Consider the following 14,723-nt stretch of genomic DNA (forward strand, 5'->3'; position numbering starts at 1 on the left):
CCTGGAGTCCTTCACTCCTTCACTCCTTCTCTCCTTCATTCCTTCACTCCTTCCCTCCTTCCCTCCTTCCCTCTTTCCCTCCTTCCCTCCTTCCCTCCTTCCCTCCCTCACTCCTTCCCTCCTTCACTCCTTCACACCTTCACTCCTTCCCTCCTTCACTCCTTCACTCCTTCCCTCCTTCCCTCCCTCAGTCCATCACTCCTTCCCTCCTTCCCTCCTTCCCTCCTTCCCTCCTTCCCTCCTTCACTCCCAACCTCCTTCTCTCCTTCACGCCTTCATTCCTTCCCTCCTTCCCTCCTTCCCTAATTCCCTCCTTCCCTTCTTCACCCCCTCCCTCCTTCACTCTTTCACTCCTTCCCTCCTTCCCTCCTTCCCTCCTTCATGTCACCTCTTCTTACTGTCACACACTTGTTTCTAGCTGAAGGCGTCATCACACATCTGAACACAAGAGAACTTAACTAAAACACTCTGACGGAAACAATCAGACTGTTTTCCTTACCTATAGAATCATAATATAGATCTAAGCATGGACCTCAAACCACAGCAGTAAGCTGACAGAAGCAGAGTCAGAGCTCCAGTGAAGCCCGTAGAAGTGAGAGTTCCTTCTGAAGGTCAGAGAAGAAGAGCAGGAAACCCTCCAGTGAGCTCCAGCAGACGTCCTTGTGTCAGACTCACCCGGTGAAGTTGAGCTGCGTGTTGTTGAGTGGCAGAGGACTCACAGTGAAGTCATCGTGTCGCCTGCACACAGAACACACACAGAACACACACGGAACACACACAGAACACACACAGGTGACGCTCTGACGTATTGATCCAGAGAATAATCATCACATCACTCAGGCCTGCTGGTTTAGTCTGTGACCTATTCTAAAACATTCATTCATTCATTACGTCACGCTAGAGGATGAAGAGGATGAAGAGGATGAAGAGGATGAAGAGTGCAGGTAAACACACTAACTGTGAGGAAGTGTCAGATGGAATCCTGGTGGTACCTGCTGTGGTTGGTGGAGAGCAGAGGAAGCCCCCAGCTGAGACCCAGCAGCAGCAGCAGCAGCAGCAGCAGCTTCATGGTGGTGGATCAGGATCAGGACCCAGAGTCTAAGCTCGCAGCTCTTTTATGATCCAGACTCAGTGACAGGCCAAGGCCAGCAGCTCCACTCCACATCCATCACTGCTCCACTGCTCTAACCCAGCAGAGCCTCTGAGCCGCTCTGTGCTCATCACTCCGCTCTGTGCTCAGTGTGAGATAACAAGTCATTCTTATTGTCACTAAATATTACAACTTCATTCTTGTTTTTCTTTTTAAACCTTTATCGACTTCTTCCTCAGTATGTCTGTGGTTTCTGCCTGTGGCTCTTTGATCCTGCAGGTTTCAGCTCATCTGGGCTCTAATGGGTTAAGTGTAGTGTTTACTGCCTTCAGGCTGAAGGTCGTCTGAAGGTCACACCTCTTCATCAGGAGGATTGATGAGGAGCCTCAAGGTCTCCAAATATTTGTGTTCAGATGTTTGGACAGCTTCACGGCCAGAAGCTGTTTAAGTTTCATTGGAAGAGAAGATAATCAATACAGATAAACGAGAGGACGAGTGACCAAGAGTTCACTGAGCGGAGAGGAGGAGGAAGAAGGAAGGGAACAAGAAAGGCTTAAGGACACGAGAGAGGGGCGGGGCTAAGAGATGAATTAAGCTGATTGGTGATCTGAGAAACAAAATTCAATCACTACAATCTCACAACCAGTAGGATATAATTTTATTCATGATCTGTTACAGCTTTAAGTTAATGTATGTTTAACAAAAACCGATTCAAAGAGAGAACACACACACACACACACACACACACAAAATAAAATACATGAATCAGATCTAAAAATAAACGGATTCATCTCAGTTTCCAGTCAAGCTGCTGTGAGCTAAATGAGTCCAGGGTTGAATCTGAAAAAGGTTCAGGTGCCATTTTTACGTTTACATTTCTATATTTACAACTAGTGGAATAAATTATTAATGTAACATCTTAAAGTATAACAAAGGAACCTGGCGTGTGTTGAGGACAAATGTAAGAGAAACCGAGAGAAGTGCTTTATTTTGAAAGGTTAATCCTCTGTAAATTCTTCCTCTTGTAAATTAACTACAAATGCAATCTTCGCTCAAAACGTCTTTCACATTCAACCCTCAAGGAGTTCCAAAGTAAACACACATAAACGGGAACATCATGACGACAAAGGGTGTATCTGGAATGACCGAGGGACCATGAACACAACACAAACTGTTGCTCTCCTGTCAGAACAACAACAACAAACATTACAGATCGTTTTCAAGTCGCACAGGAGCTCTCGGGCCGGTGGAGTTTATCGGAAGTCGTCGGCGGAGAACATCCCCTTGGCCCTGCGGAGGATGGAGTCCTTGGAGGCGTCGTACGGATGCTCCTTAGACGGGATCTCCAGCACGGCCGGGATGGACTCCATGTGGGCGTCGATGGCGTGACGGATCATCTCGGCGATAAACTGATTGATCAGGATGATGCCGATGTCGGTACGGGCCAGGAAACTCCTACAGAAAGAAGCAGAGAAGGAGAGAGAGAGAGGGAGGAGAGAGAGAAGTCACACTGACAGCTGAGTCGGTTTCCACAGAAGCATTTTAAGAAAGACGATCTTTATTCATCGTTATTTTCCTTCTTGGGTTCAAGCTTGACTTAAAAACATCCCGATCTGGTTTTGAAATGTATACAAATGATCCAAAACTAACAGAATTCGCGACTTTACCCCGCTACAGTCTCAATCTGTATGCTGCTCCATGTCGCCCTCTAGTGGACAATCTACTGAATCAAGAGGCCGGATTAATAATCAAACTCGTTACAAATACGAAAGTGTGTATGTGTGTGTGTGTGTGTGTGTGTGTGTGTGTGTGTGTGTGTGTGTGTGTGCACCGATGACTAAGCGCTTGTTATCGTGACGTAATGACACACAGTAAACGATGACGTCGTTGTTTTACTGCAGGCTCTGTTGTCAGCGCAGTGACTTAAAGCTTAAATCGTCTCATTCTTACTTGAAGGTCTCCTCGATCTCAGTGACGCTCGTGTCCTTCTCCACCACCAGGAAGTTCGGTTTGCGGTTCTTGTTCAGCTCGCCGATCCCACCGAGGAGGAATCCGGTGCACGTATCTTCATCACCGATCACGGCGATGAGCTTCCCTCTGCCCGCCATGGAGACGCGTCGAGCCTTTAGATTGAGACGGTAGAAGCAGAGAGAGAGAGAAGCAGCTGTAATGTCAGATGTTCGGGGTCATGTGAGCGAGTCAGCTGACTGCTACTTCCGGTTGAAACATTCCACTGGGTGGCGCACCCTTGTGCTCGGGAGGAGAACAGGACGGAATGCGGAAATGTTTCCCTTTATTTTCTGTTGACATTTCCCCCCAGAATGACAACAAACACTGAGATAAAAGTGTAAAAGAATGTCGTCTGTTATTAATGATTAAATATGGAAGCGACGGGTCGTTGTTTTTTACGAATTCATTCATTTGTCACATTCATTCATCACATAGACGTTTTGTAATGTAAAATCTTTCTTTGGAAGTGTATATATATATGTATCTATACAAATACATGTATATTTGTTTCTGTTGTCCATACACACTGCCTGGCCAAAAAAGAAGTCGCCACCTAAAAAAAAGGGTCACACACTTGCCCAGGTTGACGGTGGAACAGGTGGGAAGAACACAACCCCTCCTGCTCAGGGAAACCGGTCAGAGGAGGAGGAGGAGGAGGAGGAGGGGGGGTTTAAGTGAGGAAGATCAGCCCTGATGACATCATGCAGCTAGATGGATCATCACAGCTGTTTCACTCATAGGTGCAGTTAAAGTGGCAGGTCGGCCTTTTATAAACTATAAATTTTCAGGAAATGACCCCTGACCTCTGACCTCTGTGTGTGTGTGTGTGTAGATGTGTGTGCTTCTCTTCAGTGTGTAGGTCTTTGACCCTTATCTTAGTGACCTCATTCGCATCTTTACATTTGGTAAATTCAATCACTAATATTTTGTTGATTGATTGATGATTGATGATGATTGATGATGATTGATGATGAGTGATTGATGATGGGAGAGTCGGACCCCTGCGCAAAGCCTTCTCCAGCACATCCCAAAGATTCTCAATGGGGTCTAGACTCTGTGGTGGCCTACCCATGTGTGAAAATGATGTCTCATGCTCCCTGAACCCCTCTTTCACAATGTGAGCCCGATGAATCCTGGCATTGTCATCTTGGAATCTGCCTGTGCCATCAGGGAAGACAAAAGCCATTGATGGGATAATCTGGTCATTCAGTATATTCAGGTAGTCAGCTGACCTCATTCTTTGGGAACATAACGTTGCTGAACCTAGACCTAGACCTAGACCCAGTTAAATCCAGTGTATCTGTGCTCTTCTTGGCTCCAAATCCTGCCCCAAAACTGAATTGTGTTTAATGTGGCCATATTTCCGATCGCACATGAAGGCAGCACATAGTCACGTGAGGCCCACAGTGAGGAAGTGAAGGAGACAGAAAGTCTTCAACCTGCGAACAACAAACCAGGAGATCATGGTGAGTTTCAGTGTGAGCTTCAGTCTCTCTGCCTGCTTCATCGTAATGTTACATGCTTGACTCGTCTGTCTGTGTGTGTGTGTGTGTGAGGCGTTTACCGTCCGCTGTCTGTGAGCTAATCCGAGTTAGCGCTTAGCTTTAGCCACAACAGGCTGCATGTTTGAGTTCAATTTCTGCCGGAAAACCGGAACAACAGCGGCCAAGTTCCTTAAAATTCTCCCAGGAGCTTCTGCCGACAGAGTGGATAAGATAAACATTTATTTATGTATATTCGTCCGTATGTTGATGTTCTAATGTGTTTAAATGTCAGATTGGATTGTTTCGCGTCATGTGTCGATCACGTGACAGCAGCCTGATGTTTGTTGTTGTTGTCAGACCACAGCTGCTCTCACTCAGGGGCTGGAGAGGATCCCGGACCAGCTGGGCTACCTGGTGATCAGCGAGGACGGAGTGCTGGCGGTGAGGCTCCGCTAATGTGTCTGTCTGTCCATGTCTGTCTCTCTCTCCCTCTTTTTGTCTCTGTCTGTCTGTCTGTCTGTCTCTCTCTCTCTTTCTCTGTCTCTCTCTGTCTCTCTCTCACCCCCCTCCCTCTCTCTCTCTCTGTCTCTCTCTCTCACCCCCCTCTCTCTCTCTCTCTCTGTCTCTCTCTCTCTCTCCCTGTCTCTCTCTCTGATGGTTCTCCTGTCTCTCAGTCTGCCGGTGAGCTGGAGAACGATGAGAACACAGCAGGCGTCATCATGCAGATGGTTCGAACTGCCAGCCGCTTACGGATAGACGGATCAGCTGATCCACCCTTCAAACGCATGTCAGGTAACATACATACACACACACACACAGACACAGCTGTAGCTCTGCTCTGCTCTTCATCCCCTCAGCCTCTAATCTTCCTCCTGCTCCCTCAGTGATCCTGGAGGACTTTGTGTACGTGGTGACGGTGTCGGGTCAGAAGGTGTTTGTGGTGAAGCGACAGAACAACCAGCAGGAGCCGGTCAACGCTTAGCTGTGACATCATCACTGACTGTGTGGCTCAGGTCACTGAGGAGGAGGAGGAGGAGGAGCGTGAGGATGATGATGTCACAGCAGAGACTCTGTCAGCAGCGAGGATCAGCTCAGCTCAGACTCAGCTCAGCTCAGACTCAGCTCATCAGTCCATCGTCTTCAGTCGCATCTGCGGGATGAATGTTTGTTGTTTTTTCTAACCTTTGATCATCGATCCACTTCTGATCCATGTTATAAGTTTGTGTTGAGGGGCCGGACGATACAACCTGAAGTAAAGATCTTTATTTATTCTCTCTTAGTTCACTTTAGGAATGAGATCATCTTTGTAATTGTAAAATGTAATAAAGTTCAGCAATAACTTCCTGTCACGTTTCAGAGTCCAAAGACTTTAAAGATCACAGCTGAGTGTTTCTGAGTCACATGACGTCGTGCAGGTGTTTATCATCCAGCCTCTCTGTGTGTGTGTGTGTGTGTGTGTTTGACTTATGAGTGAATAAATGTCTTTTAAAGCTCTCACTCCTGTTCACTTCTGTTCTTGTACTTTGTTTTCTTTTGTTTGTTGCATTAAATTTCATGATTTTATCTGAAATAAGAGCTGATATAAATCTACCAACATCATTTAAATCTAAAACAACACGGTTTGAGTAACCTTTGAACCAGGGCCGCCTCCAGAAATGGGTCCTAGAAATGGGACCAGGTGGGACCCTGTCACCAAAACCCAAAGCCACAACTGAGATCCAGGCGTTCTGATGCTGTTGTAGTTTACAGTTAGGAGTGAAGGAGTCAAACAGGCTAGTTGTCCTTTTCCTTAGAAGAAGACAAATATACGGCTTCAAAGGAAGAACACATTAAATGGGAACAGGCCAGTTTACAAACGCCACACTGGCCTCCAGTTAGGTTCAATACAGCCTGACTGGTCTGTTGCTGTGTTTTGGTAAACAGCCACAGAATCATCAAGATCAATGTCCCTTCACTCTGCAACACACCAAACTGCTCAATCACTCATCATAGTATTTCTTTAGTCAGTCTTGATTGAGTGTGACAGTTGAACCCTCTGGTGAACATCTCACCTCCCTGAGAGCGAGGGGAGACAGAGAAACCTTTAGTTTGCTTCCTCTCAAGTATTCATCTCAGCAGCAGGCTCTCATGTTCTTCATCCTCAGAGCTGCAGTGAGATTTTGAGGCAAACAGAAACAGGACATCCTCCTCCTCCTCCTCCTCCTCCTCCTCACAACATGTGGGCCTACAGGGACTCAAGGCTCCTGCATTATGACACAACTATCTTTGGAAGTTCTAACTGGACTGAGTGAAGCTGGGAGCTGTGATTGATCAAACGCAGAGCTGAAGCTCCTCCCCCTCCTTCATTCTGCAGCTTCTGACATGAAAGTCACAGTTTGATGTGTAACAGAGAATGTTTACATTAAATATGACTAATACAGATGTTGACCACCAGGTTTCCTCAATGGTGCAAAGATCCCATCACCATGGCAACATCCACTCCAGGGATCGTCCCGGGCCTCTGTATGAAGTCCCATCATATTCTAAATCATTATCAGATCTGACCCCTGGACGTCGACGCACAATGAAGAAAGTGGAACAATGTTACTGAGAAGAGAAAAAAACCTTTATTGCATCGGTGGCCCTTGATCAACCTTCAGATCCTGTGTCGTTCTTGGCGTTGTTAAGGAATGGCAGCGCCCTTCAGCTCCGGCTCTGGAATGAGCGGCCCGGCCGTCTGGGGACAGATCCCAGACCTGAACCCCCCCCAGAGACCGGACCGCAACCAGGCTAAACCCAAACGCCTGCCAGAAAGTGAGCCGCTGAGCTTAAGAGCGCGGCTGAGGGGGCACAGAGACCACAGACGGGCCAGAACGCATCAGCACCCTACTGTCCGTCACGTGTCTCCATGGGAACATGCAACACCCCCTCCCCCCCGTCCCCAGCCAGTCCTGTGGACAGGTCACAGGTCCGTGCTGAAGTTTCACTTTTTGGGAGGCGTTTGGTTTGGACACGCCCCCTCCCCCCCAAACGCCAAGCGGCCCCGCCCCCCGCCCCCCCGTCCCCCCGCCGTCCATTCCATAACAATCCACATCTTCACAAACGGCCAGGAATCATGATTTTGTTAAAACATGCAAATTAAAACATTTCACCTTTGAGATTGTAGGCAGAAAGGAAAAAAGAAATATAAACAGCTTCAACATCTGCAGAGGACAAAAAGGAATAAAGGGAAATAATGAAACAAAAAGGGCTTCAGAACAGGAAGTGAGCGCGAAGTCCATGACTGAGTTCAACCAGACAGACACACTTATAATTTAAAAAAAAACAAAAAATAGTGTCTGTGTTTTCCTCTTCCTCCCCCCCCCCCTCTTCCTCCTCCTCTGGCTTCCTTCAGTCTTCCTCCTCGTTGTACATGTTAAGATCACGCGTTCACGGCGGTCCTGCTCTGCTCCTTCCGTCCTTCCTTCCTCCCTTAGCGCTTGGACAGCTCGTTGGATAGCCAGTCCAGCCCCTCGTACAGACCCGTGCCCTGGGTGGCGCAGGTGGGCTGGGAGTGCCACTGAGGAAGAGGAGCAGACAGAGCAGAACGTGATATATGTGTATGCGAGCGTGTGAAACATAAAGACCTTAAACACATCGCTCCACTGTTCTGTTAGCTCAGACTGAGGTGAGGTCACATTCTGTGTAAATTGAGCTTTTTCCTCATAAAGTTCAGGGCCGAGCTGCAGTTCAGAAGCTTTCCACCAGGGGGAGGAGGGAGTCAATGCCCCTCCCCCCCCTGCAGCTGGAGTGATGAAGTTATGACTCTAGAGTGAAACCACAGATTACTGCACCAGCATGAAGCCACAGATCAGATCAAGGAAACGATGAGAGAGAGAGAGAGAGAGAGACAGAGAGAGAGAGAGACAGAGACAGACAGAGACAGAGACAGAGACAGAGAGAGAGAGAGAGAGATTCACAGTAGTGTGGTTCTACCAATACAAAACAAGCAGCCCCACCCTGCCCCCCTTGTGTGTGTGTTTGTTTGTGTGTGCGTGTGTGTGTCAGGACAGGAAGCTCACCACTCTGTTGCGTAGGGTGTGCAGGCCCAGCTTGTCGGTGAGTTCGCTCGCAGCCATGGCGTTTGGCAGATCCTGTTTGTTAGCAAACACCAGCAGCGCTGCGTCCCTCAGCTCGTCCTCATTCAACTACACACACCAACAGGAAACAGGAAGTCCACATGTCACAGTGAGTCTGTACAGGCTCCATTGTGCCTCCTGACTGAAGGACATGCTCACCATCTTGGTCAGCTCCTCTGCAGACTCTGCCACTCGCTCTCTGTCGTTGCTGTCCACCACAAAGATGAGACCCTAAAGAGCACAGGGTCAAAGGTCACATGAGGAACCAGGGTAACCCTCTGCTCCAAAATGCAGACTGCAGATGTGCAGCCTCACAAAAATTAACCCTAGGTGGCGCTGTTTCTAACGTGTTTACAGCCGGAGGGGAAATATGAAGACCTGAGTGTGTACCTGAGTGTGTGTGTGTGTGTGTGTGTGTGTGTGTGTGTGTGTGTGTGTGTGTGTGTGTGTGTGTGTGTGTGTGTGTGTGTGTACCTGTGTGTTCTGGAAGTAGTGTCTCCACAGAGGACGGATCTTGTCCTGACCGCCGACATCCCAGACTGTGAAGCAGATGTTCTTGTACTCTACAGTCTCTACGTTAAACCCTGACAGGCACAATGAGGGGAAACAACAGCATGAGTACACACACACACACACCAGCAAACACTGCCCCCTGGAGGCTTACAGGGGAATCTAGCTGATGCCCGATGGAACTGAAGCTCCAGGTGCTGCTGTCCAACCAGATACAAACACCTGTGTGTGTGTGTGCGTGCGTGTGCGCGCCTGTGTGTGCGCGTGTGCGCGCCTGTGTGTGCTTCTCTTCCTGTCTGCAGGTATTTAATGAACCTTTATGGATCCATTGATAGAAGATCCATGACAACATACAAAGGGTTCAGGGTCAGAGGTCAACAGTGAACATATTCGTCTCTAACCAAGTATTGCGTCATATTCAGAGCTCAAACACAAAAACACAGAGTAGTAAACATGTCGGTACCGATGGTCGGGATCGTGGTGACGATCTCCCCCAGCTTCAGCTTGTAGAGGATCGTCGTCTTACCAGCGGCGTCCAAACCAACTGCAGAAACACAAAGATCAATAATGAGAAAGAAGCAGGCAGCAGCGCTCAGACTGACACATATGGAGACTAAGACTCAGCAGGTAAAGTTCAGGCTCTGACAGTTTCAGGCTTCGTCTCCTTGTTAGCTTGTTTCTGTCCCGTTCGCACGCCCTATTAACCAAAGACAGATAAACCCGTTAACTTTACTAATAATATAACATAAGTGTGAGTATTAACGCTCTTTTCCCTCCGTGTCGGTACATTAACTGTGTTTTAAAGATTCCCCGGTAGTGGAGCCGCGCAGCTAGCCGCGTTAGCTCGCTAGCTCGTTCCGCGGCGCTCACCCATAAGTATCCTCATCTGCTTTTTGCCGAACAGCCGGGCGAAGACGCTGGACATTGTGAGCCCCATGGTGCGGAGAGCGGCGGAGCGGCGGCGGGGACAGGCGGTGGCGGTGCCGGTACGTGTTTAGAGCCGGTGAGTGTGTGTGTGACGCCGTGCTAGAGCCGGAGAGCGGGCGGAGTGGGCGCAGCGGCGGCGGCTCCTCCTCGGTGCCACGTCCAGGCCAACGCGGAACAAATGACGTCATGGCTCCACGCAACTTTATTTACACGTCCGCAGACAATGAGGCGTTTGAGGACGGAGAGAGCGTGGTTCAAACGAACACTCGGCTCCCCCCGCAGTCCAAGCTGTCCCCTGTAAACAGAGTAAGTGTGCGTTTAAAAAGGGGATTATGTGACAACGACGCGCACAGTCAGTCCAGAGATCTTTGGCAACTCCCATATCCTCTGAAATCAATCCAACACTTTCGTTCCGTATATTAGAAATAAAACTGAGATAATACAGCGTTATTGGCTGACGTTTGTCAGTTTGGAAGAGTTCGTCGGAGGATGTTCATTCTATAAGAATAACGTTCATCTTCTTTGAAACGTTATTTGAAGTTCCAGTACAGGAACGTTTTAGCTGTGTTCAATCACTCATCTATTCATACTGATTCATTACAATTATGAGTTCATTCATAAAGTTTAAAGACATTATAGAAAGTTATAGAGAGGGATTTTGTTTCGAGAAGATATAAAATGTCGTTGTGATTTAAGCTTATACTCCTGGTTATTTACCGAAATTAACAAAAACAAAACACTTTCTGACGCTTTCACAGTGGTTATTGTAACTCCCTACAACCCTGAACTCAGCATCAGTCAGTTCCGCCTTCACTTCCGCCTCAGACGGACATGGCTGCGGCTCGCTAGCATCCATACATCACTTCTGCTAGCCGGACACTTTGATTCCGCTCTGCTGCTCGTTGGACAACAACAGGAGCGACACGGCGGCTTCAGGCCGGTAAGGACGCGCCGCCTGCGGCACCGAGCAGCGGCTCGAGGCGCTTAAAGCCCCGCAGAGCGCGGAGGATAAACACCGACACAATGACTTCTGTGAGCCTTTAAAGAGACTCAGAGTGTAGACCCGAGCCGCGACCCGAGCCGCGTGTTTACTGAGGCGCTTTACTGTCTAATGACGTAATGATGAAACTTTGAGCTCGGTGTTGGAGGTCAATAAGCCCACAGTCCTCCTCCCCCTCCTCTTCTTCTTCTTTATGTGTGATTGATCTTCTCCTGTCTGATCTCAGGTGAGCGCCAGTGTCGGAGGTCCTTGCTGAGCCTTGGTGTTCATGCTGAGCTGAGCCTGGTCTCGGCTGAGCCCTCACAGCCATGGAGAAGTTTGGGATGAGCTTTGGTGGAGGCTCCAGCAAGAAGGACCTTGTGGACACCATCGAGTCCCAGAAGAAGCAGCTGGTCCAGTACCAGACTCGTTTCAAGGATGTGGTGAGGGCATACAAGAGCCTCCTGAAGGAGAAGGAGGCTCTGGAGGCCAGTCTGAAGGTGCTGACTACATCTCAAGAGCTGGACCTGAGCATGCAGAGCGACGGTGGCTCTCTGCGCCGGGCCGGCTTCGACCCTGCAGACCTTCATGATGACCACTGCTCCCTTCACAGCCAGGACAGCTTGGACACGGCCGCGTCCGCAGACACGGCGGCCAGCGTGAACAGCGAGGGCACCAGAGGGGAGCAGACAGAGGAGGAGCGTGCGGGAACCCCTGGAGAAGCTGGGCTGTGTGGGGCAGAAGCAAACAGCTCAGAGAGCGGCGTCAGCTCTGCCAGCAGCGCAGGGCCAGAGCAGCATCAGGCTGCAGCAGCGCCCCCAGAGGCGGACAGGAGAGTCTCACAGCTGAAAACACAGCTCAGCACCCTCACCAGCTCTCTGGCCACCGTCTCCCAGGAGAAGTCCAGGATGGAGGCCAGCTTCCAGGCAGACAAAAGGAAGATGAAGCAGGAGCTGGAGGAGCTGCAGGTGAAGCTGGAGGAGAGCAGGAAGCAGCAGAAGGCGGAGCTTCAGGCGCTGCAGGAGCAGCTGGCGGAGAGCAAAGCCCGAGTCATCACCCAGCAGCACGAGAGGGAGCAGGAGCAGGGCGACTACGGCCTCATGCTGCGGGAGCTGCAGAAGCTGCTGCAGGAGGAGAGGGACCTCAGACAGGATGCTGAGATCAGGCTGGAGGACGCCCGGGCTGCGCTGGTGGAGAACACTCAGGCTGCAGAGCGCCGCTTGCAGTGCGAGACCAGGCTGAGCAAAGTGACAGAGGAGCGGGAGGACATGAGGATGAAGCTGAGGGCGGCGGAGGCAGAGAAGAATAAAGGCGACCCCAGGGTGGAGGAGCTGCAGCAGGAGCTGCACCATGTGAAGCAACACTACCAGCTGCAGCTGCAGCAGGAGAGCAGAAAGGTGACGACTCACACACATACACACACACACACACACACACACACACACACACTCATGAGGAGCGAGTCCTCCTGTATTCTCTCATTTACACAACATCGCAAAAATCTGTCACAATGAGCCCCTAGGTCTGCTGCTATCGGCCCAGACTGCTGGAGACTTCCCATGATGCACTGGGCTCCTCGCTATCTGTTTATCCATGTCACTGCATTCCTGTGTGTGTGTGTGTGTGTGTGTGTGTGTGTGTGTGTGTGTGTGTGTGTGTGTGTGTGTGTGTGTGTGTGTGTGTGTGTGTGTGTGTGTGTGTGTGTGTGTCTCTCTCTCTCTCTCTCTCTCTCTCTCTCTCTCTCTCTCTCTCTCTCTCTCTCTCTCTCTCTCTCTCTCTCTCTCTCTCTCTCTCTCTCTCTCTCTCTCTCTCTCTCTCTCTCTCTCTCTCTCTCTCTCTCTCTCTCTCTTTTTGTTGTGAAGTTGATCTGAGTGTCCTCTGTGTTCTCAGGCGTGTCAGGCGGAGGAGCGAGCTCGTGGTCAGGCTCAGGCGGAGGAGGGCCGGGTGGCGAGTCTGGAGGAGCGAGTGTCGGAGCTCTCTGGGCTGCTGGGGAACGCGGAAAAGTGCCGTCAGAGAGACCAGCAGGCCGCTCACAGGCTGAGGGAGAGAATCCTGCAGCTGGACACGGAGAACAAAACTCTGGCCATCGCCGCCTCCGCCAGAGTGGCGTCAGACCTCAGCATGGACGACAGCAACCTGGACGTGAACACGCTGAAGGACAAGCTGGAGAAGGTGAAGAGGCTCCTGCTGTTGGCCTCCCAGAGGAACCCAGAGCAGCCGCTGGAGATCGAGAGGCTGGAGGCCGAGCGGGACGGGGAGAAGACCTCCACGCTCTACTACCAACAAGAGCTGAGGCAGCTGAAGGACGAGTTTGAGCGCTACAAAGCTCGAGCTCAGGTGGTGCTGAAGAACAAGAACGCTAAGGACGGCAGCCAGGTGGGGACCACGCACGCACGCACACACACACACACACACACACACACACACACACACACACACACACACACACACACACACACACACACACACACACACACACACACACACACACACACACACACACACACACACACACACACACACAGAGTCCTGCATCTTCATCATCTGATTTGTGTGTGCAGGCTAAGGAGCTGGAGGAGGCCCGGGACCAGCTGGCTGAGCTGAAGGAGAAATACATCAACCTGCGCATCCACAGCGACGAGGCCGAGGCCAAACACAAACGGGAGCTGGAGGAGCGACAGCAGCGAGCGACGGTGCTGCAGCAGGGCCACAAACAGGAAGTGGAGCGAGGCGAGGCGGTGCACAGGGACGACCTGCTGAAGCTGGAGGGGGAGCTGCACAAGCAGAGGCAGAGGACCATGGCTCTGCTGGCCGAGAAGGACCAGGAGCTGGAGAAGCTGCGTGCCCTGGCCCTGACCTACAGCCTGTCCAGCTCCCGTGGCGACGCAGACAGGACGTGCGACTTTAGAGCGGACAGAAGCGAGGACAGGGTGGCAGAGGAGTCGGGTCAGGAGGAGTGTGACTTCATCAGTCAGGCGCTGAGGCTGGCCGGGCCCAACGAGCCCACGCTGCTTCTCTACGCAGAGCAGCTGGCCAGGAAGGAAGTGGAGGTCGTCTCACTGCGCCGCCACAAACACCGGCTGGAGGACGACGTCCACCGGCTGCAGGGGAAGCTCATCGCCAACGGAGAGCGGCACGACGAAGAGGAGACGGAGCTGCGCAGCCAGCTAGACAAGGTGGTCCGGGACCAGAGGAGGGAGGGGGCCAACCTGGAGTACCTCAAGAACGTCATCTTCAAGTTCCTGACGCTGCAGGACAGCAGCGGGCGGCAGCAGACGCTGGGCGCCATCCTGACCATCCTGCACTTCAGCCCGCAGGAGAAGCAGGCCGTGTCCAGGCTCCAAGGGACCACCTGGTGGCAGCCCGGGAAGAGATGATTCATCCGCTCGCTCATTTCAGTCTCATCCATCCCATCATTCCGTGAGCAGACCTCAGGGCCGACGGGTTCGCTTCCTGTGAGGCACTTCCTGTGTGAGCCTGTAGTGTGTCTGGACTCTGTGTAAAGTTTTGATTCCCTGGTTGAAGTAAAAGTATTTTTCCTCACCTGTGTGTGTGTGTGTGTGTGTGTCTGTGTGCTTTATAAACATTCACTCATTCATTCATTCACTCACTCATCAGCTGTTACC

The 14,723-nt window shown here is 50.8% G+C and overlaps 4 protein-coding genes across 6 annotated transcripts; 2 read left to right on the plus strand and 2 right to left on the minus strand.

The window, feature by feature from the left end:
- Positions 1 to 1,726: 1,726 nt before the first annotated feature.
- Positions 1,727 to 3,307, minus strand: atp6v1f (ATPase H+ transporting V1 subunit F). The gene is made up of 2 exons (XM_076169257.1): positions 3,041 to 3,307; positions 1,727 to 2,545 (listed from the first exon to the last, which is right to left on the minus strand). The coding sequence occupies exons 1-2, from the start codon at positions 3,196 to 3,198 to the stop codon at positions 2,344 to 2,346; spliced, it is 360 nt and encodes a 119-aa protein (XP_076025372.1). The 5' UTR covers positions 3,199 to 3,307; the 3' UTR covers positions 1,727 to 2,343.
- A 1,148-nt stretch (positions 3,308 to 4,455) lies between these two features.
- On the plus strand, positions 4,456 to 6,081 carry lamtor4 (late endosomal/lysosomal adaptor, MAPK and MTOR activator 4). Its single transcript, XM_076169135.1, has 4 exons — positions 4,456 to 4,566; positions 4,942 to 5,025; positions 5,259 to 5,376; positions 5,469 to 6,081. The coding sequence occupies exons 1-4, from the start codon at positions 4,564 to 4,566 to the stop codon at positions 5,564 to 5,566; spliced, it is 303 nt and encodes a 100-aa protein (XP_076025250.1). The 5' UTR covers positions 4,456 to 4,563; the 3' UTR covers positions 5,567 to 6,081.
- A 1,086-nt stretch (positions 6,082 to 7,167) lies between these two features.
- LOC143015145 (ADP-ribosylation factor 4) lies at positions 7,168 to 10,281 on the minus strand. Its single transcript, XM_076169152.1, has 6 exons — positions 10,062 to 10,281; positions 9,655 to 9,735; positions 9,156 to 9,265; positions 8,841 to 8,912; positions 8,625 to 8,750; positions 7,168 to 8,122 (listed from the first exon to the last, which is right to left on the minus strand). Exons 1-6 carry the CDS (start codon positions 10,126 to 10,128, stop codon positions 8,036 to 8,038), a joined length of 543 nt encoding a protein of 180 aa, XP_076025267.1. The 5' UTR covers positions 10,129 to 10,281; the 3' UTR covers positions 7,168 to 8,035.
- On the plus strand, positions 9,733 to 14,640 carry gcc1 (GRIP and coiled-coil domain containing 1). 3 transcript variants are annotated; one of them, XM_076169146.1, is made up of 4 exons: positions 9,733 to 9,818; positions 11,345 to 12,494; positions 12,988 to 13,473; positions 13,659 to 14,640. In XM_076169146.1, the coding sequence occupies exons 2-4, from the start codon at positions 11,427 to 11,429 to the stop codon at positions 14,472 to 14,474; spliced, it is 2,370 nt and encodes a 789-aa protein (XP_076025261.1). In that variant the 5' UTR covers positions 9,733 to 9,818; positions 11,345 to 11,426; the 3' UTR covers positions 14,475 to 14,640. The 3 variants fall into 3 exon arrangements, with proteins under 3 accessions (XP_076025261.1, XP_076025260.1, XP_076025259.1); XM_076169145.1 differs by lacking the exon at positions 9,733 to 9,818 and adding an exon at positions 10,326 to 10,424; XM_076169144.1 differs by lacking the exon at positions 9,733 to 9,818 and adding an exon at positions 10,904 to 11,058.
- The last annotated feature ends 83 nt before the right edge of the window (positions 14,641 to 14,723 follow it).

This window comes from Genypterus blacodes, unplaced genomic scaffold, assembly GCF_046128005.1.
Source record: "Genypterus blacodes isolate CSIRO-AG114 ecotype Tasmania unplaced genomic scaffold, CSIRO-AGI_Gbla_v1 ptg000014l_1, whole genome shotgun sequence".
NCBI classification, from domain to species: Eukaryota; Metazoa; Chordata; class Actinopteri; order Ophidiiformes; family Ophidiidae; genus Genypterus; species Genypterus blacodes.